Source organism: Zalophus californianus, chromosome 1 (assembly GCF_009762305.2).
Source record: "Zalophus californianus isolate mZalCal1 chromosome 1, mZalCal1.pri.v2, whole genome shotgun sequence".
NCBI classification, from domain to species: Eukaryota; Metazoa; Chordata; class Mammalia; order Carnivora; family Otariidae; genus Zalophus; species Zalophus californianus.
Genome location: NC_045595.1, coordinates 147,906,838 through 147,928,089, shown reverse-complemented (window position 1 = coordinate 147,928,089; position 21,252 = coordinate 147,906,838). Strand labels below are relative to the sequence as shown.

Here is a 21,252-nt window from a genome sequence, read left to right as displayed (position 1 = left end):
CCATGTAATTAACATTTCTAGAGTTCTTCATTCCTGCATGTGAATCTGTATTTGCTTCTTCCTGAAGGACTTCCTTTAACGTTTCTTGTCATGCAAGTCTGCTAGTGAAGAATTCTTTCAGATTTGTATGCCTCAATATGATTTCACCTTTGTTTTTGGAAAATAATAGGGTGGGCATAGAATCCTAGGTTGATAGGATTTTTCCTTCTTTCAGTAAAGATGTTGTTCCACTATTTTCTTGCTTGCATTGTTTCTGGTGGGGCATCTATTTATCTATCTATATCTATATATATATGTACATATATATATAAAGCTATATATATATGTGTGGGTGTGTGTGTGTGTGTGTGTGTGTGTGTGTGTGTGTGTGTGTGTGGCATGTCTTTTTTCCTCTGGCCACTTTTTAAGATTTCTTTCCCTTTTTTTCCCACTTGGTTTGACTCAATTTTTATGTGCCTTGGTATAATTTTCCTTGGGTTTCTTATGTTAAGTTTTAGTTTCTTGTATCTGTGGATTTATAGTTTTTAATAAGTTTGGAATTTGGGGGGGTCATTATTTCTTTAAATATCTTTTCTACTTCCTGCACTCTCTTTTTGGGGTTTCAATTACATGAGTGTTAGCTTTATTAAAGTTGTCCCACAGCTCACTGATACTTCATTTTAAAAAATGCTTTTTCTCTCAGCATTTCATTTTGAATAGTTTCTATTGCTGTGTTTTTGAGTTCAGTAATCTTTTCTTCTGCAATGTTTAACCTACTATTGATACCATCCAGTATATCTTTCATCTCTTAAAGTGCAAGGTCTTCTTTTTATGTCTTCTGTTTTTCTATTTAACTTTTGAACGTATGAAATACAATTACAGTCGCCATTTAAAAACCCTTATCTGCTAATTTTAACATCTGTGTCAGTTCTGGGTCAGTTTTGATTGATTTTTCTCCTCATCATAGGTCGTATTTTCCTGCTCCCTTGTATGTCTAGTAGCTTTTTATTAGATACCAGACATTGTGAATTTTACCTTGTTGGTTGCTGAATATGTCTGTATTCCTATAAATACTCTTAAGCTTTGTTTTGGGATACAGTTAAGTTAGTTGAAAAAGGTTTGATCTTTTCAGGTCTTTCTTATAAAATTTGTTAAGCAGAAGCAGAGCAGTACTAGGTCTAAGGCTAATTATTTACCCCTGCTGAGGCAAGACTCTTCTGGGTACTCTACCTAATATCCTGTGATTCATGAGGTTTTCCAGTGTGACTGGTGCAAACAGGTACCATTCCCAGCCGTGTGAATAGTGGGTGCCATTACCTTTAATTCCTTCAGGTGGTTCTTTCCCCAGCCTTGGCTCATTGCCTCACACACAGATGCATTCTCTGCATATCTGCCCCAGATTGGGTAAAGAAAGAAGGTGAAAGAAATGTATTTGTCAACTATAAAGTACCATTTGAATGTAGAGTTTGGGGTATCACCTTGATGTGTCTGCCATTCACTGATGTCAAAATCCAGAGATAAGTCTGTACCTTCCCCAATGCCTGTACTTCCATGTCTCTCTTTCCTTCAGTGCTTACATACATTTTCTCCTTTCCTCTCACTGCCCATTGGTTCTAGCCATGCGAGCCTGGAAAAATAATCATCAGGAAAGAATTTTTCTTCTGGTCCTCTGGTAGTCGCATTCTCTAGTCCACACAGCCTCTTTTGAATAATAAAAGTGCCTCCTAGGCCTCAGCCTTCCTCATCCCCAGAGCACAGAGCCAAAGTGCTAACTCCATGTTACCGAGGAAGCCAACTCTTGATGCTATAGGTGTTTCTATTCACTGTCTCTTCTACTCCTTGACTTCAAAAAGCTTGCTTGCCCTGCCCCTGTGCTTTAGCCCGGGGAGTCTGAAACCATGCCCTATGTTGGGGGGATGCCTCTATTTTCAGAGACAAGTTATCCTAGGTCTGGTTCTTCGATGAGAAGAAAGCAAAAAAATAATGGGCCGGGGCTGCAGCAGGGTGAATGGAAGGTAGACTGAAGGCCTGAATTATCTAGGGCATTTTACCTGGTTGACATAGGGACTGGGGAAAGAACAGAAATTGCAGCTATCTGTGTGTCCCAATTGTCTGATTCAGAACAACCACAGGCCCTGCTTGAAAGCCCCAATGGCTGAAGGATCAATAACCCAGTGCTTATACCCATTTTTGGCATATCAATTGGGTAATGTTGATAAGGGGTCAAGTAAAAGACAGGGACTATGAGGCTTGGAAACCAAAGGATGTCTAGGACCTGTATTCAGGGTGAAGCCCTGAATACAGTCGGTTGTGAGTTTTAGAATCTCCTTCTGGTAGTTATAGGTAGGAGGGCTGGGCAGCAGGTAAAGCAGGGAGCCCAGCTTTTAGCATTGACCCCCTTGCCCTCCTACCTGTCTTTATTATCCCTTTCTCTTAATAAAATCTATTCTCTAACTCTTTTCTGCCTTATCCAGTATGATTTCCTACCACCGTCTAATTTATTCAGGTAAGGCAGGGAGCCCAGCTTTTAGCATTGACCCCCTTGCCCTCCTACCTGTCTTTATTATCCCTTTCTCTTAATAAAATCTATTCTTTAACTCTTTTCTGCCTTATCCGGTATGATTTCCTACCACTGTCTAATTTATTCAGGTTGATTCAACTTAGCCAAACATATGCTCATTCCCATCTCTGTGCCTTATTCATTCAGTAAACATTTTTTTTAAAGATTTTTTATTTATTTATTCAAGAGAGAGAGAATGAGAGACAGAGAGCACGAGAGGGAAGAGGGTCAGAGCGAGAAGCAGACTCCCCGCTGAGCAGGGAGCCCGATGTGGGACTCAATCCCGGAACTCCAGGATCATGACCTGAGCCGAAGGCAGTCGCTTAACCAACTGAGCCACCCAGGCGCCCTCATTCAGTAAACATTTAATAAGTGCTTATTATATACCAGCCATGGTTCCTGGCATGAAGAACCAAAGATGAATGAAACATGGAACCTACATTTCAGGAGCTCAGAGACCAGTAGGGAGATAGCCATGGAAGCACATTGTTCATATAGGGATGATAATGGCCGTGGAATGGATAAACATAGAGTACCATGGGCATAAAGAAAAGCGAGTCATGTCACTGAGAAGCCCTCTTCTTTCTCTGCTAAATCCTGCCCATCCTTAGGCTTCTGCCTTCACTCTGTATAGAGACAGGGCAATGTCTCTATACACTATACACCCATCACATCTGTCTTCTGGTTAGAAGTGTTCAGCAGCTTCCCACTGCATTTGGGGTGAAACACCTCAGCATGGCATGCCAAGGCCCTTCTTTATCTGACAGGATAGTGTCATCATTTGGAGCTTGGCCTCTGAAACCTGATTTTAATCCTGGATCGGTCACTTATGATATATGTGACCTTGGCCAGAAATTATTCATGCCTCAGTTTCTTCATCTGTAAAATGGGGCTGATGGCTGTATCGACTTCATAGGGTTATTTTGGAGATTAAGAAGTTAATATACATATAAATCTTTAGATTGTCCTTGGCATGTGAAAATTATTCAATAATTATTGACTATTTTTATTCTCAGTTTTTAGCCATTTTCTCAGCATCGATATCATGTCAAGAAACTTTCATTATTACTGTGTTACTTGCCTAGCTTTGTGTGTTGCTATATGATTTCTTTCAAGAATGATGACACAATAATCTTTGAAGGCGGCATACATTGTATATGGATCTGTACTCCTGAGAGACTCACAGCTTTAAGTATGTCTTAGGGTGACCGGCCATCCCAACTTGCTCAGAATGGATGGGACTTCTAGTGTTAAAATCAGGGAAGTCCCAGACAAACTGGGACAAGTGGTCCATTCATATGCAGTGGGTCCTTCGGTTTTGCCTTCAGTTTTGCTTTTTTTTTTTTTTTTAATCTCTTATTGGTCCCAAACTTAACTTTCAAATAAGCTGGCTTTGGCTTTGCCACAAATATTTATTTATTGTCGAGAAAACATAAGCTCAAAACCTCTGCGTTTCTTTGGGGTTGCGTGAAATTCCCTAGGGTTTAAGGTAGAAAATATGAGGGATTTCTGAAAAAAACTCTGCCATCTGCTCTGGGTATATTTACTAGAAATTGTGGACAACCCCATAAGAGCCTTCCTCAACCTGGCCCACAGCCAGGAGGACTTTCCTGCCCATCATTTCCCATCTCTCTTGTCATTTCCATCATGATTCTGAGTACTTTCTTCATTTGCTTTTCAGAATCAACGTACCCTTAGTTGAGTCAGTGGCAAAGCCTCTTTCCTCACACAAGGATCATGTGTTTCCACGAATTCCCTAAGTGGGGCCAAGGGATTTTTCCTCCTTTTCAAGTCCCACCACCACCCTACTCACCTGCACTGAGACAGCATTTGCCCTAGGCCATTGTTTTTCAGACAGCGTTCCTTAAGGACCCACTGGAGCCTCTAAGTATTTCTGAAAACCATGACACGTGTTTACTGAAGGCTTGCCCGTCTTCCTCAGTACAACAGTCTGTGTCAACAGCCTCTGAAAGTTTCTACCCCAGTGCATTAGTTCCCTGGGGCTGCTGTAACAAAGCAGCACAAATTGGATAGCTTAAACAACAGAAATTTATTGTCTCTCAGTTCTGGAGGCTAGAAGTCCAAGATCGAAGTGTCAACAGAATTGGTTCTTTCTGAGGGATATGTGGGAGAATCTGTTCCATGCCTCTCTTAACTCCAGTGGTTTGTTGGCAATGTTTATCATTCCTTGGCTGGTAGACACATCCCCTAATCTCTGCTTCATCTTCACATGGCTTTCTTTTTGTAAGGACAGCAGTCGTGTTAGATTAGGAACCCACTCTACTCCAGTAGGACTTCATTTGAACTAATTACATCTGCAATGACTTGGTTTCCCAATAAGGTCACATTCTGAGGTTCTGGGGTTAGGACTACAACATGGGAGTTTTCAGGGTTGGGGGCAGGGAGTACAATTCAATCTTTAATGCCCAGATCTTCAGGTGAGTCCAAAAAAAGAAAAAAACCCAGAAAACAAAACAAAACGAAAAATGAAAACTCCATGGACACTAAAGGCCACATCTCCATGGGCAAAGTCATTGCACATAAATCCATTTCAGTTCTCACTCACTTTGCATTGGATACTTTCCTGCTGCCAGATTTGCATCCTCACCAGTAACCACTTGTTTACCACTCTGTAGGGCATTGTATGACAGTAGGGATATTAAGAAATATGATAGACACTTGAGTCACCAGTTCCAAATCAGGGAATAGCAGATCTTTTTTAGGGGAAGCCTGCTGAGGAAAAGTTGAATCCATGGCATAACTCTTACAAAGGCAGTGACTCCCATCCTGATGAATAACAAGTACAAGCTGGTTGCCTTTTTACATGCTCTAGAGAATACCATGGTGTGTACAGACAGGGGTTGGAGGAGTGTGTGTGTGTGTGTGCGTGTGTGTCAATGTGTGTGTGCAAGCAGTAACAGGATAAAATCACCAGGCTCCTCCCCAGCCTTCCTGCAAACATTAAGCCTTCACTGGTGCACAGAGAATAGCCTGCCTCTCCTCACTCTGACTGTGGCTGCTTCCTTCTGTCAACTCCCTGGACTTGCTGACCCCTTCCCCTGCAAAGAGATAGCTCTGTTCCAAAAGATAACCACCAGTAGTTACAGGGAACTTGCGGGGGGGAAGTCGAACAAGTCTCCCAGTTATTGTTTCCCGGGTGTTTGCACATAGAAACACAGACGATCTTTGTGGATGAGGTATTTCTGACTCTGGCAGTTACAGCCTGAGATGTGAAGGCAGTGATGGATCATCGCAAGGGTGGGGAGTCTCAGCACTCGGGGATGGGGGTTCTCGCATGCCTCCTCGCTTCTTTCCAGGGACACCCCACCTCTGAGAAATCCCAGGGACGGAGGAGGCACCTAGCTAGTGCCCACTTATGCCAAGCTGCCAGGCAGGCTGCTAGCTCACTGAGAAGTGGCGGGCAAGCCTGGCACTCAGCTCCTCCGTGCCGGATCAGGGAGCTGTGGGCTCAGCGCCTACACCCTGCACTCCAGCTCTGGGCAGCCCCGGGTGGGCTGGGGGAAGGCGCGAAGCTCAGTCAGTGCCTGCAAGTTGACTTTCCCTCACTGTTGCTGCTGGCAGAATACCTACACCAATGCGGACAAGCTCCTAGAAGCCGCAGAGCAGCTGGCTCAGACCGGGGAATGTGACCCCGAGGAGATCTACAAGGCAGCACGACACCTGGAGGTACGCATCCAGGACTTTGTGCGCAGGGTGGAACAGCGGAAGCTTCTCCTGGACATGTCTGTCTCCTTCCACACACACACCAAAGAGGTAAGGCGAGCTGTGGGAAGGGAGCATTGGCTGGTATGCGCAGGGGCCTGGGTGGTCTTAGGGATACTAGCCTCCTGACAGTGATGATGCTAACGATTTTCTCCCGATGACCTGTAGTTAGGTCTCAACCAGAATGGAACAAACTTTTTCCCTTCTCATCTCTAGTGAGGAGGGGGCCACAGAGGCAGGTCGCTGAGGGAGTCTGCTGGAGCATTCAGTCCGCAGCTGGAGAAATTTGGGGATCCCTGATGTAGAAATAGTCGTGGCAAGAGGAAATGTAAAATCGCAGACTCCCTTCCCACCCTGGATCCACTTTCTCTTGCTGTCTCTTGGCAGAACTCAGTCCTGCAGAACTTTGATCATCTTGCTACCAGCAAGAAGCATACAGAGTTTGCAAATGTGTTCTGTGTTTTTATCTTTTTAAAACAGAGGATTAAATTCTTAATGAGGTCTGCCAGAGGGTGGTGATGTTAAAGTGAGTTGGTTCTCAACTTGCCTGATGATGGAGTGGTGGCCAGGGAAGGAAGGGGGACTGAGGTACCCTTCACGCAGGAGGAAGCCAGCTGGGCTTAAATCTGGGCCCGAATCATTCACAGAGTGGAGACAGGAGGATAGATTAAGTTACACTGTTGGCAGGGCGGAGGGGCTCATAGAGAGGAGGAGGGTTGCAAACCTGCAATTGCTTTTCATTTCTGATTAACATGGGGCACTCTGAAATTGAGTAAGTGGCCAGCAAGGAGGCACATTTAGCATCTCCTATAATAACACCCTTGGCAGATGAACTCATTAGGTGTATGCATGCCTGTGTTCCCCCAGGAATTCATTTTAATGGAGTATTAATTAAAGTTTGATTGCTTCTCAGGAAAAAAAAAATTAACCCTACTTAATTAAGTTGATTTTTGATATTTGAATTGCATTAAGAAGCCTGGTTGTTACTACTTCACAGGATTTTCTGACACTTGGTGGGAATGAATGCAAATCATTGCAGTGCCTATCAGAGAAAAACATGAAAAGATAATGTTTTCTAAACTGAGATTCCCCAGGCAGATGAAGGGCTGGCGAGCTCCCTGAAGATGGCTCTGCTTCCTCTCTGTGGGACCCACAGCCACTTTCTGATGAGTATCTGTAAAGCAAGGGGATTAACTTTAATCCAGGTTTTCCTGCCTGGTTGTCTGCTTGCTTGTGGCTCACCCAATTCTTATTAATGGTTTCAGAAACCAAAGGCTTGTGTATTCTCTTTTAATTATGAGCCTGTGGGTGATGGAATGGAGCATGAATGAACAGGAGTCATGTTCCCCATGAGGGCTGTGGGGGTGCTCGCTGCCCAGGGAGGTGATGGATGAGGTTAGTTTAGCTATTATCTCCCACGTACTGTGCATGGAGCTAGAAGGCTGAGATTCTAGTCCAGATTCTGCTGCTATAGAACCATGTGAGCTTGTGCAGATCACTTGTCCCTGGTCCTGGGTTGCCTCATCTATAAAATTGTACAGGTGGATTCAGTGGCCCTGAGACCCCTTATAGTTCTTATGTTCAAGATTCTTTTTCTTCTTCTCCTCTTCTTTATTTGATGGTGATAATAACAATAATAAATAAGGGTAATTAAGTCTGAAGTAATACAGGTGACTTACCTGACCTAAGATGTGGTTCACTGTAAGCACTCAATGTATAGTAGATAGTATTTTTTTTTTAATTGGGTACCTAATCCTTGCCAGACACATGGAATCATCATGATAATCTTATGATCTAGATTTTCTTAAACATATTTTCAAATGGGGAAACTCAGCATCACAAAAGAGTCTGTCTACGTGATGGAGCTTCTCACCCAGCAGAGACTTTACCTGTCTTCCTGAAGACTGCTCGTGCTTGCCTCTGCTGTTCCACACTCTCTCCTCCTGTTTTCCTCTGGCATCTCCTCCCCTCCTCTGCTCTTCTTTCTTCTCCTTTCTCTTCTTTTTCCTCTGTACATTTTCAACCCTCAGAGCAGGGCCTTGATGGGGAGGGTAGATCTTAGCTGAGAAATGCAAAGTGTTGCCAGGTTGTGAGTGTGGGGTCAGATGCTGATAAATACTGTCATAGATTCTTCCTGCCTAGGTATGGCTAATTTCTTCCTCCTTTCTTTTTTTTTTTTTTTTTGTTTTAAGTAGGCTCAATGCCAGTGTAGAGCCCGTTGTGGGGCTTGAACTCACAACCCTGAGACCAGGACCTGAGCTGAGATCAAGAGTCACTTAACCGACTGAGCCACACAGGCTCCCCTTCTCCTTCCTTTTCTTTCTTCCTTTCTATCTACATACAGTCGTTTGCTGCAGAGTTTTTTCATTAATGCCACTGTGTAATAGAATGTTGTTGTGAGATTTAATTTTGAAGGAATTAGATAGAGCCCCTGTACACGAGATTTCTGAGCAGGAACTGAACATCCATCTTCATGAATGATTTAACCTAGGCTTCCCGTGACTCCCCAGCCTGAAGTTCATAATTTTACTTTTTCCCACTTCCTACATCAAAAGATTTACTCTAATTAGGATCAGAGAGGAAACAGGAGGAAGATAGGAGAAAGACACCCTCCAGGCCCATTTCGTCTACAGATTGAAGAGTCTGTTTAATCCTTTTGGCCCTGCCTCATGAATTCTTGGTGACTATGGGAGTCTGGAAGGTTAAAACCTTCTAACCATTTTATTGCAGTGTTCTTCAAATTTAAATAATTAGAAACTATCTAAATAGTCCATGTTGGGTGATTCATTAACCACAGTGCATCTAGCTAGCGAAATAGTATACAGTCATTAAAAATCACATTGTCAAAGATCATGAATAGCATGAGAAAGGGCTTGTAGTATAATACATAAAACACTGTATAACCAGCATGACCACAATTTTGATACACACATAGAACAAAGACTAGAAAGAAGTATACAAAGAAGTTAAATGGGTGATTTAATTTTCTTTTGCATTCTTTTGTTTTATAATTTTCCTTCAATGGTATGTTTGACTGAAAATCCATAACAATCCCAATAATGTTATTTTACAAAAATAAAATTTCTTATCCCAGTTGGAGAGAAGAGCTACACTATAAAGAGAGATGACAAACCTGTGTCGGGACCTGCTTATGTTTGCAGAGCCTCAGCTATTCGTATATATTGTGCTGAACTCTCTAATAGCTTCTTTTTGCCTGGGGACAGGAAGGCAGCTGACATTTTGCTGGTCTCTAGAGCTAGGGAGGATGTCGGGAGAAGGATTTACCCAAGTCCTCATTTTCTTTGTCCAGGGAGAAGGCATTTGTAGCAAGTGTCATCTGCTCTGCAGAGATTGTCCAAACAGAATTCTCTTTCCTTGCTGTGTTTCCATGGAAATGCTGCAATTGCTGGGCTTTCAAAAATATCCATTTTTAGATATTTTTGTAATAATAATATGAGAGTCAGATTAACTAAAGAATGTGGCCAAGATAATCAACCTCGACTCTTTATTACACAGCTTAATTAAATACCCGTTTCTATTTGTTTCTGAACTTGTGAAATCATTCTTCCGTGCTATTTGCTGCTCAAATAGGCACACGCGTGTGCGCGTGCACACACAGACACACACACACACACACACATCCCGCAAACACCTGGGACACTCACATGTACACATGTTCCTCTCCCCACCCACTGTAGAACCAAAACTAAATCAGTCTTCCAAAGGGATGATGCTCTCAAGAAACAAGACTGCTTCATCCTCTATTTCAGTTGCCAAACTGTCACAGTGTTTGTTTAAGAAATAAAAGCTGGTAGTTGATGCCAAAGAAAAACTATCTCTTCAAAACGAGGGAAGGGTGGTTCACCCTGCGGAGCTAGACATCTGAGGGCAGTAGATTGTATCGGCACAGTGCTCCACAGCTGTGCAGGTGGAACAGCCAATCAGCAGGGGAAAGCGGTAGACTACCTCTTTCTGTAACCACTCATCCATAAGCCTCATTAGTTCTACAAACCTCCTAGTGTCTCCCTTCCTTGTCCCTCCCTGCCTGCCTTTTTCCATTACCTCTTTCTCTGCCGGCAAGATGGGCTCCATGGGCTGGCCTCTCCTGAACTCACTGGTTCACTCTTAGGACCAACTTTATGTAGTGCATTCAAAGCCTCCTTCAACTTTACCTCTGCTAAGGTTCTAGAACTTCTCAAATTGGGTCCATTGTTTGGATTCAAGTATTCAGGGCCACAACCACATGTGTTCTCTGAGAGGAAGAACACATAAAGTCATCTAAGTGTGTCCGTCCACATGGACCAAGTAATAATTGCCAACCAAAGAGCAGAACCTTGAAGGAATGGGTCACGGTACAGGTGTGTTTGACCAAGAAGAGCATCTGGAAATGGCTGAGACATGAGAGTCATTCTGGAAGCAGTGGATTGAAGGGAAAGATGCAGTGCTAATGTATTAGACTCTCCATAAGCAGAGGGTAAAAAGGATTACCCTAGGGGAGAGAAACCAAAATGGAGAACAATACGAAAAAAAAACACGTGGTTGCTGCTACCAATTACCTCACACACTCCATGATTTTACCTAGTTTTGGCAGTCATTGCTTGTGGTAGCTTGAAGGGAGAGACAATTCTGACTGGGTCTCACTGGCTGCCTGATAATTCGTAAATTAGTACTAGGAGTGGCTCTCCGGTGTGGATTCTTTTCAAAGCAATCTAGGTATGCTCTTCAGGGGTCAGTCAGATGAACACATACACAGAAGGAAACCCATAGGACATTCAGATAGGAAAATTGCAGCCTAAGAAATGGAATATTGATCCTTACTCATAGTTTAGGGACACTAATGTTCCTTTCTGTCCACTTTATGTATGCCTCAGAGGTGCTTATTCAAAAAATTGCATTATGAGCCTGCAATTTAAATGTGCTGCTCCTCAGAGGTGACTGTGTGCATGTGGCCTCATGGGATTGCAAGTGGCTCACAACTCAAGCTTTCTAGGTTGCAAATAGTGTCTTAACTTGGTGTCACAATTATCCTCAAACTGGTGCTATAGTTTCTGGACTTTGGATGTCTCAGTGTCTAAGCTGTGACTGCAGTGTTTCAGTTTAGAGAGCCATTTCTTTGCTACCCTCTTCTTGACATCAGCCTTTGAAGAGAAACCATAGCAAGTTAGAGCTGGAAGGGATTTTAGAGACAAGCTGGAGAGTTCACACATACATGTGCGTACACACGCACACACTTACCAGTTTAAATATGAACTAGTTGAAGTAAAGTAGTTTTTCCGTGCTCAAGGAGTAGCCAGACAGGGGCAGAATCAAGAATTATCATCAGTAAATATCAATTCCATTCAAGAGCTCTTCTCCTTCTGTTTGTTTTTGTAACAGAAGGAAAAATAGAGAAAGATGTCACTAACCCTTTGTCTTTGGTGCTGTAGTCCCCTTCCCTATCTCCAAGCCAAATTCTCTTTAATCACTAGCAATTTTATTTGACATTTTATCCTCTTGAAGGTAGACCAGCACTTCCTTTTCTTATCAGCCTGCTAACCACTGGGCTGAGCTGCATTGAGTATTGTCCTTCATCATTTATCCCTTAGCTGATTTTCCTTAGCAGTAAGTAGGTTTGATTCTGACTTAGACAAGGGTTTGTTTATAATATAGTAGAATATGTGAACAGAAATGTGAGAGATCCGTTTCAATTCACTAGTCAAAGACTGTTTTGGGGGAGGACACATTTTTCTAAAGATATTGACTTCAGAGGTCAGAGTGTATCCTCAGATATCCCTAGTCTTTCCCTAGTCCCTTTGTTTATAACACTGATACCACATTTTTATCTGGTAATTTCTGTGGTCTATTTCTTTGCCCCTGCTATTTAGCTGCATGACCATCAGGAGGAGGGAGAGCCGTGAGGCACAGTGGATTTCCTCAGAAAAAAAATGATGCTTTCTTCCCTAGACCAACACCAGAGGTGTTCAAGTTTTATTAAGAATAAGGGAATGGGGTGCCTGGGTGGCTCATTCAGTTAAGTGTCCGACTCTTGATCTCAGCTCAGGTCTTGATCTCAGGGTCATGAGTTGAAGCCCCACACTGGGCTCCATTGGGAGCTGCTGGGTGTGGAGCAAAAAAAAAAAAAAAAAAAAGGACCTCTAAGCTATGAAGCCATTAAAATAGCTTAAGGATGGTACTGAGAACAAAATTATCTTAAATCAAATAAAATTCTCAAGATCCCTATAAGCCTCTTTTCTGTCTCTTATTCCTGTAACAGCAAGTGCCAGCCTTACCCTGATCAGTCTTCCATCTCAGTGCCTGTCCTCCCTCAAGACGTCAGGTTTCTTTTCTTTCTCTTACATGACTTGCTTGGTGTCCACAGTTTTGTTGTGTTTTTTGTTTTTTTTTGGCTGAGTCATTTATTTTTTTTAATTTTTAATTTTATTATGTTATGTTAATCACCATACATTACATCATTAGTTTTTGATGTAGTGTTCCATGATTCATTGTTTGCATATAACACCCAGTGCTCCATGCAGTACGTGCCCTCCTTAATACCCATCACCAGGCTAAGCCATCCCCCACCCCCCTCCCCTCTAGAACCCTCAGTTTGTTTCTCAGAGTCCGTAGTCTCTCATGGTTCGTCTCCCTCTCCAATTACCCCCCCTTCATTTTTCCCTTCCTACTATCGTCTTCTTTTTTTTTTTTTTAATATATAATGTATTATTTGTTTCAGAGGTACAGGCCTGTGATTCATCAGTCTTACACAATTCACAGCGCTCACCATAGCACATACCCTCCCCAGTGTCTACCACCCAGCCACCCCATCCCTCCCACCCCCCACCACTCCAGCAACCCTCAGTTTGTTTCCTGAGATTAAGAATTTTTCTCTCTCTCTTCACATTCTCTTTTCCTTTCCTTTCCTTTCCTTTCCTTTCCTTTCCTTTCCTTTCCTTTCTTTTCCTTCCTTCCTCTCTTTCTTTCTTTCTTTCCTTCCTTTAGAAATATCTAGACTTTTCAGTCTCTAGGGTTTCCTTAGACATCCCAGGACAAAGCAGCAAAACCAGCAAAGAGAGGCTCAGCTCAGCCTAGCATACTGAAGGACCAAATCCAGTGTTGATCTTTTACCAATTCCAGAATGAAGGAGTACTTCAAACTTTCCTGCTACCTTCTAGTGGGAACTGGAGGTGCTTGCATCAAAAGTATCTTTTAAATATAATATCTATCACTTCCCACATGCTAGGCACTGTTTCTAAATGATATATATAGATACAGATATCTATATTGATGGATATAGATATAACTTGCTTCTTTGTGTATATATACATACAGACATACACACGCGTATCAACTTAATAATATTTACAACTCTGTGGGGGTAAACACTATTATTATCCCCACTCTACTGATAAGGAAAACTGAGGTGCAGAGAGGGTAGGTTATTTGCCCAAGGTTGTCTAGCTGATATGTGGTAGAACTTGGGGCTTAAAACTCTTGACCATTATGCTGTATTGCCTCTCTATAAAATAATTTATAAAATAATAAATAATTTTTCAGAGAACCCATTATCTTTTACCCAGGGACTTCAGCACCTGTAGAAAATGCTTTCGTTCTCTAGGCAAAATGAAATAACATGAAGCAACAGTGACCAATATCCTGAACTTCCTGGTTTCAAACTGATTTGAAATAAATCCATTCATACATGTAGGAATATGTATCCCAGCTTCTATGGTCCGGAAAACTTGTTTTGTGTTTTTACAACAAAAAAAGGTTTTTTGTAAAGGAAATAAACTGAATTACAACTAGATTGTAAGCTGCTAAATGACAGGCACACTGAATAATAATAATTTGTATTCCTTATAGCAATCATCACAATGCCAAGGGTTTATTAATAATTCTATATGTTTACTTAAAGCATTAATAATAAGTAATTTAATTCCCATAATCTTTGATGAGCAGAGCAGATCTTATACCCATTTTGTAGATTATAAAACTGAGGCTCAGAGAGTTTCTCCCCTGTCCAAGAAGGTCATTGTTTATACCACCACCCCCTTACCTGCTGTCTCTAAGGCTTGTTAATCTTGTTAACTCAACGTCTTCTGCCATATCTGGAGCCTTTCCCACCTAAAGAACAAAGAATAACTTGTCTGAAATCTGGAGACTATTTTTGTCACTATTATTTCTTTTCTTATCCCTAATTACAAAGGCCATACCTTGATTTATTTACCATACTGAGAACTAACTAGATGAAATAATATTCTTGAGGTGGATATTTATCCATATTTTTAACATAGAAGACTTACAGAAATGTTAGAAGCAGAAGGTAATTAACCTTTATTTTATTTAATGCTTTCCTCAACCTATTTTACACATGAAGTCAGAGAGCCAAGGGTGGAGTGATTTACTCAAAGGCACGACAAGTTAAAAGAACAGGGGCCAAAATCCACATCCAATTCTGTCTATCCAGTTTCTCTCTGTACTGTTTTTGTTTTGTTTTGTTTTGTTTTTTCCTGGTAGAGCCCTGAGCTTATCTTTCTGGCTAGCCAGGTGAAGATTCCTTATTTCTAAGCAAGCATCAAACTCATCTTTCCCTTCATCATTTTATGAGCATGCTCTGTAGGAGTATTAGGAGTAGAGCCCTGTGGCAGACCACTGGAGACCTAGTTTCAGTATGAGGAAGAGATACCATTTCATGGGTTTTCAGTAATTCAGTCCAGCTCCTCATCATTTCCAGTGCTTATTCTGTTCAAAACATTATACTTAGCACTTTTAAAGTTGCCTGACCAGTAATATCACCTTGGCTGCATTTCAGTGCTTGACTATCATGGGGGAAATGGCTCATACTTACATTGAAATTAAGATAAGCTACATTTTTAGCATTCAACCTTCTAACCAACCTAGCAGCCCTGAAAAGAACAAAATAATTTAGCATAACACATATTTTTAAAATGAATCGTCATTTGGTTCTCATTGAGCATCCCATTCCTTTTTTGCATATTTCCAAAATCATGATACATTTCTAGGAATCAGCATCTAGCAGCCTGGAGTGTGCAAAGCCCTCCTTTCTGAAAGATGAAATAATATATGTCCCTCACCAGTCCTCTGTTCTTCCTAGCCTCTCCAAGATGAGTGATCCCCCCTGCTCTATGATTGCAACTTTCCCTGAACCACAGGGAAGTTAAGCCAGAGGTGGTTCCCATCCTTAGGGAACGGAAACATTAATGGAGTGAACTTAGCGGAGATGAGCAATGAATATAAACATAGGTGTGCTGGTGAGAAGGACAGTCTAACATATGTCACTGACTGGTGGAGGGTAGGTTGGATGACCCCTGTCTGACTTTCTTGTCAGAAAGTCCTGGCCCCCACCCTGACCTCTCCTGTCTGCCCTGAGTGGGGTCTCTGCTCTCTCCCCCACAGTTGTGGACATGGATGGAAGACCTTCAGAAGGAGATGCTGGAGGATGTTTGTGCGGACTCAGTGGATGCGGTCCAGGAACTGATCAAGCAGTTCCAGCAGCAGCAGACCGCCACTCTGGATGCCACGCTCAACGTCATCAAGGAAGGCGAAGACCTTATCCAGCAGCTCAGGTCAGCGCCTCCCTCCCTGGGGGAGCCCAGCGAGGCCAGGTCAGCATGGGCAGTGCTTTCCAGTGGGAAATGCCCTCGACTAGATGTGAGATAAGTCGTGTCCCGGTCTTGGTTCAGCCACAGCCGGCTTTGTGGTCCTGTGTGAGCTTCAGTCTCTCCCTCTGTCAGATATGAAAATGCCTGGGCCATACCCAACTTGAGTTTAGGATGAAATAGTAAATGGGAAAGCTCTGGTGTTTCAAAGAATTACGTATGATTCATGATGTTGTTCAGCCATCAGTGACATAGACACCCGTAAGTGACATAGACACAAAAATTAACAACATTCAACAGAAAATAAATAACATCTTCATGAAGAATTATGGACTTTTTGGTTATGTGGAGAAATAGCCAGTATGGAATATAGTGTTCTTTGGCTTCTGATCTTGGGCTGAACCCTGAATGCTAGTGCCGCAGTTGGCAAAAATGGGTGGCTTTGGCCCCATGGGGATCTAGAGAATGTGTGTCATTATCCCACTCTGCTCTCCATTACCCACATATGACCTTACCACCATTCCTTGCTGCCCAGAAACTACAACTCCCTCTGTATCAACCTAAACAAACATAACTAAGAAGGAAAATCCTGTCGAAAACCTTACATTCATTTAGAATCATCCACACCATTGCCTCCTTTCTGTTGGCATCAATATCTAGCTTCCTGTCCCTGTCAAGGGCACAGGCTCCTCAGATAAAATGTCATGGGGCCTTGAGGAAGCCCTCAGCGCCACACCTGTGCCCAGGTGCTGTATAAATAGGACTTGATGGTGCTAATGATGTCTGCCCACGGGGACTTGTTCTATCCTAAAATCACCGAGTGCTGGGACCTCTGCCTGCTCCGGACAGAAATAATCTCATCAGCAAGCCCCAGGCCAGCCCTGGGGCCTGAGGGAATTACTTGAATTGGAGAGGGTTTTTCACCACCCCCGTACCAATTGTCCAATTAAACAAATAATGAGAACTTACCTTGAGATAGCCCTGGCACGTTTTTCTGTTGGAAATTAATCATGTCGATTCCAAGCATGCCCATGAGATGTCTTGAGTCCTCCTGTTGCATACTAACAAGACAGCCTCTTTTCCTTCTTCCCCCAGTTCATCTTTACTAACATGTAATACATGAATTTTGTCTGCCTATCTAGGAAGCCCTACTGAAAAAAAATTCCAAATAGCAGGCATTCTCTTAATCTCTCTGGCCCTCAGCTGCTTTGTCTGTGTGATTAAGGAGGTCACTCTAGGAGCTCTGTCAGCTCTAGAATTTTGTGATGGTTTTGTGTTTCCTCTCCAAATACTCTTCACAAACTTGGTGGGTTTCGTTCTGTGTGGGCTGGGTCTATGGTGATGACCCTTGCTCTCACCTGCCAACCTTACGTGATGCCTAAGGGCTGAGGGTTACTCTGTGATGGCAAAGGCCTGTTTCTACAACTTAAATGCCATGGATTTCAGAGAGGACCCTAGCTAGCTGTGTGACCAATAACCACTGGTGACCACGTACGCCCCCACTAGCCTGACTCTAGCCCAGGCTCCTGTCCCTGATTTCAAGACTCGTCAAAGAGGAAAAGAGTGGAGAGGGGCAGGAAGCCTCCCGCCCAGCAGAGCACACATCTTCTCTCAATCTCCTTGACTCTTCTGGCACTCATCACTGGAGCACCTCAGGTGGTTTTGGCATCATCTCTGTGATTCCTAGTGAGTGTGATGCTGACATAGGTGCCGTGCAAAATGGTCAGAAATCATTCTCTTCTTTCTGGAAGCTGTGTGATGGAAAACAGCCCGAGAGGAGCAGTCAGAAAGAACAAGCATATCCTTCCAACAGCAAAGTGCTCAACAAATGGCATAATGCAGAGGATCAAGTACATGCCTTATATTCTGTTCTTGATTGGGTGTCTGTGCGGTGGTGGGGTTTTGTGCCCAAATAGGCCAGAGGAGAGGGAGCTCTCAGAATGACAGAAGGAGGGCCTCCTGACCATGGGCCTTATGCCCCCTTCAGAAACAGTGTGGGCTCAGACACAGCTGCTTCTGAGACAAACGCAGGCTGACAGGACTGGTGCTCAGAAAGCCTGCTGATGATTTTGCTCTTGCCCTCCTACTTTGTACATTGTATAAGAAACCAAGAGGCCACAAGATAATGAATGTGCCCATTTATTGTAAGCTTCAGGGCCCTATAGACTCTAAACGTCTGAACACCTGTAATTGTCCTATTATAATGATCTCTTCGGAGGTCTCACCACCCCTTACTTCTCTGAGCAGCTCAATATGTTTCCTTTTGGTTCCCGCCTATGACATGTCACCTCCCCGCTGCCACTTTCGTAGACTCTACTGCTCAGAGAGTGCAGGCCTCCCACCTGCTTGGCTGGGCTCCTCCTTTTCTTGTAACGCCCAAATCAGAACTCATCTTCTTTGCCACCTTGCTGTTGCCCCAGCCTCTTAGGCCCTACCCTCTACTCTCTGCAGCTGGGCCTGGGCCCCAGTCAGTGCTTGGCACTTCTCCTGTGTCCTTTCAGGATTAATGGCCATTCACACAGCACGTTTCTGGTCACAGAGCACATTCACGTGCATGGTCTTACTTGACAGCAAACCACGAAGTCAGGGGGCGGGGGGCGGATTATTCAGTCCACTTGATAGGAGGCAGCTGGGGCTCCAGGAGGTGATTTCCCAAGGCCACAGGCCCCTGTGTGTCAGAGTGGGGACTTACTCTGGGCTTGTGGCCTCTACATCCCGTGCTTTCCTCACAACAGCCTGGAGCCTGGGTAACAGCACAAGCCCATAACTTTGGCATGGCATTATCAAGTGGATGAATAATTTTGGTCGCCGTGATCTCATTTTATTTAACAAGAATCCTGTGAGGTAAAACTAGGAAGGGTGATTTTTTTCATATGCCTTTAATTTGTCAACTCTTACGCCTTGTGATCAATGTGTCTGCTCTCGTGCGTGTGTATGTGTGTGTATTAAACCAGTGCATCATCGGCTGCATGTATGTGTGGAACCAGTCCAGCTCCCTAATCTATTCTGCTTTGGAGAGCCCTTTCCATACATTCCTTTGTCTGGTCCGTTTCACAGTTCTGAGGACTAGGAGAGCAGCTAGTCTCAGAGCTACAGTGCTGTGAACCTCAAAGACGATACACGTATCGTTGGTTCACCTGCTAAAGACAGTCTCAGGGTCACAAGAGGAGTTTGATAAATGTCGTGAATGACCCAGTCGATTCACATCCACCTTGCTCAGATGAGGAAGGCCCCCTGCCCCTATATCACTTTTAACATGGCAAGGCCTCTCCCTTTTCCCCCCTACTCGGCCACAGGGACTCGGCTGTGTCCAACAACAAGACACCCCACAGCAGCTCCATCAGCCACATCGAGTCAGTCCTGCAGCAGCTGGACGATGCCCAGGTGCAGATGGAGGAACTGTTCCACGAGCGGAAGATCAAGCTGGACATCTTCCTGCAGCTGCGCATCTTCGAGCAGTATACCATTGAGGTAGAGGTGGGGAAGGCGGGCACTGGGAAAGGAGAAGAAGGGGAGTCATGGAGAGTTCTGGGGCCACTGCATACTGGCCTGCTTCCTGGTCAAGGGCACTGCAACAGGGGCTGGGAAGGGAGCATTGGGCAGTACCCTATGGGAATTCGAGGGGATGGTGCATCAAGGATACATTTTTAGAATCAGCAAATTCCCAATTCACATTCTACCTTGTTCTGTTCCTCTGTCCTTCTCACCTGCTCTGCCAAGCAGAGCCTCTCTGTTTCACTTCCTGTGTGGGAATTACTTTACTGAGAAGGTTTTTGATGGGATTATTTGGACCCTTGGTACTTTGGTTCCTGAAAGACCATGGCGTTGGCCATTTGAGTTGGTGATTGGATCCTTTAGCTTCAGGAGTAGGTAGGTGTTAAAATTTGGAGGCCTCCTCAGCTGAATGCTAGAGGTCAGGAGCTAGATGAAATCATAGAGCAGTCAGGAAGTCAGGAGCCAGGGGGAGAAAGACCTTTTCTTCAGTTTGCTTTGTGCTCACCAAGAAAGTAAGTCTATGCTAAGGCCATCTTGGTTCAACTCATGGACTCCTCAGTTCCTTCTGGAAAGGTCAGAATCGGATGTTCTAATATATTTATATCCCTTTGTGATGCCTATTAATAATGTCTGTTCCACCTAATATCTACCTTTTATTATTTTCTACTTTGAAACAGTAACTAAAGCCAGGCCAGTAGGGTTCCTGGGGTGTGAAGGGTATCCAACACCCAAGGCACTTTGTCCTTTTCAGGGATAGGGAAAGGGTTAAATTAAAGAGGCACTATCTTCTCTTTGCTCCCTGCTGGTGTGGTCTGAGGGAAAGCGCTCTCCACCCATCATTTTTTAAAATTTTGTTTTGCATTCCAACCGGCTCCTCACAGTTGGGGCTTCTGGGTGTCTGGGAATGAGCTTCCCAACAATATCTGTGGAAACTTCATGAAACTGGTTTGGAAGGAAATGCCTTTTTTTTTTTTTTTTAATGTTGAAATACCCATATCCCAATCCCAGTCCCGGCCAGGACCAGAGAACTGTCCTGGCAAAAGATACTCTTCTTCAATTCTGTGAGCAACAGGGTTTATATTGAGAATCACAAATATACAAGGAAAGCAGTCCTAAAACAATCCTTCCTATCCCTGTCTTACGGTCTTTTTCTTCTTATAACCACCACACCTCTACTTTTGCCCCCCTGGAAGCCACTGCAATTTCTTGCTTAAGACTACCCGTTCCAGGGGCGCCTGGGTGGCTCCGTCATTAAGCGTCTGCCTTCGGCTCAGGTCGTGATCCCAGGGTCCTGGGATCGAGCCCCGCATCGGGCTCCCTGCTCCACGGGAAGCCTGCTTCTCCCTCTCCCGCTCCCCCTGCTTGTGTTCCCTCTTTCGCTGTGTCTCTCTCTGTCAAATAAATAAATAAAATCTTTAAAAAAAAAAAAAAAAAAGACTACCTGTTCAAAAAGGGGCATTCTGGACAGTTTCCAGAACAAAGGAAAAGATAAGTCTTTAAATCTAGATCTTGATTATCCTTCCAGCTTATTCTGTAACTTTAGGTGTATTTATGTGTACTTTTTACTTAATTTCTTTTGAATCTACGCTCAAAAGGATTTCAGGTAGAAAGTAGTATTAAAACATAAGTTGTGGGGTGCCTGGCCGACTCCGTTGGAGGTGTGCATGACTCTTGATCTCAGGGTCGTGAGTTCAGGCCCCACGTTGGGTGCGGAGATTACTTAAAATAAATAAACTTTAAGAAAAATAAATGTATACTTAAAAGTATATGTTGAGAGAACAATGAAAGTACTAGTGGAAAATTAGAGATTTTGGCAGGCAGCAGAGAGAATGTGGTGAACTTCATAAAGCTGGGGTGATGAAGGTAGCAAAGAAAGGAAGGAGGGGGTGTGAGTTGTTA

General features: G+C 43.5%; 1 protein-coding gene and 1 long non-coding RNA gene across 22 annotated transcripts in view; one reads left to right on the top strand and one right to left on the bottom strand.

The window, feature by feature from the left end:
* The window catches only part of KALRN (kalirin RhoGEF kinase), a 646,977-nt gene that overhangs the window by 326,445 nt on the left and 299,280 nt on the right, over positions 1 to 21,252 (top strand). For 17 of the 21 annotated variants that reach the window (XM_035724483.1, XM_035724467.1, XM_035724482.1 and 14 more), the window contains exons 11-13: positions 6,122 to 6,313; positions 15,656 to 15,864; positions 19,155 to 19,329. In XM_035724483.1, the coding sequence (XP_035580376.1) occupies positions 6,122 to 6,313; positions 15,656 to 15,864; positions 19,155 to 19,329 (576 nt within the window). The remainder of the gene's footprint in view (positions 1 to 6,121; positions 6,314 to 15,655; positions 15,865 to 19,154; positions 19,330 to 21,252) is intronic. The other 4 variants (XM_035724481.1, XM_035724478.1, XM_035724508.1 and 1 more) reach the window with 1 other exon arrangement.
* On the bottom strand, positions 7,217 to 10,389 carry LOC113918246. Its single transcript, XR_003518491.1, has 4 exons — positions 10,325 to 10,389; positions 9,548 to 9,668; positions 8,152 to 8,324; positions 7,217 to 7,436 (listed from the first exon to the last, which is right to left on the bottom strand). It is a non-coding gene; the product is annotated as an uncharacterized LOC113918246 (long non-coding RNA).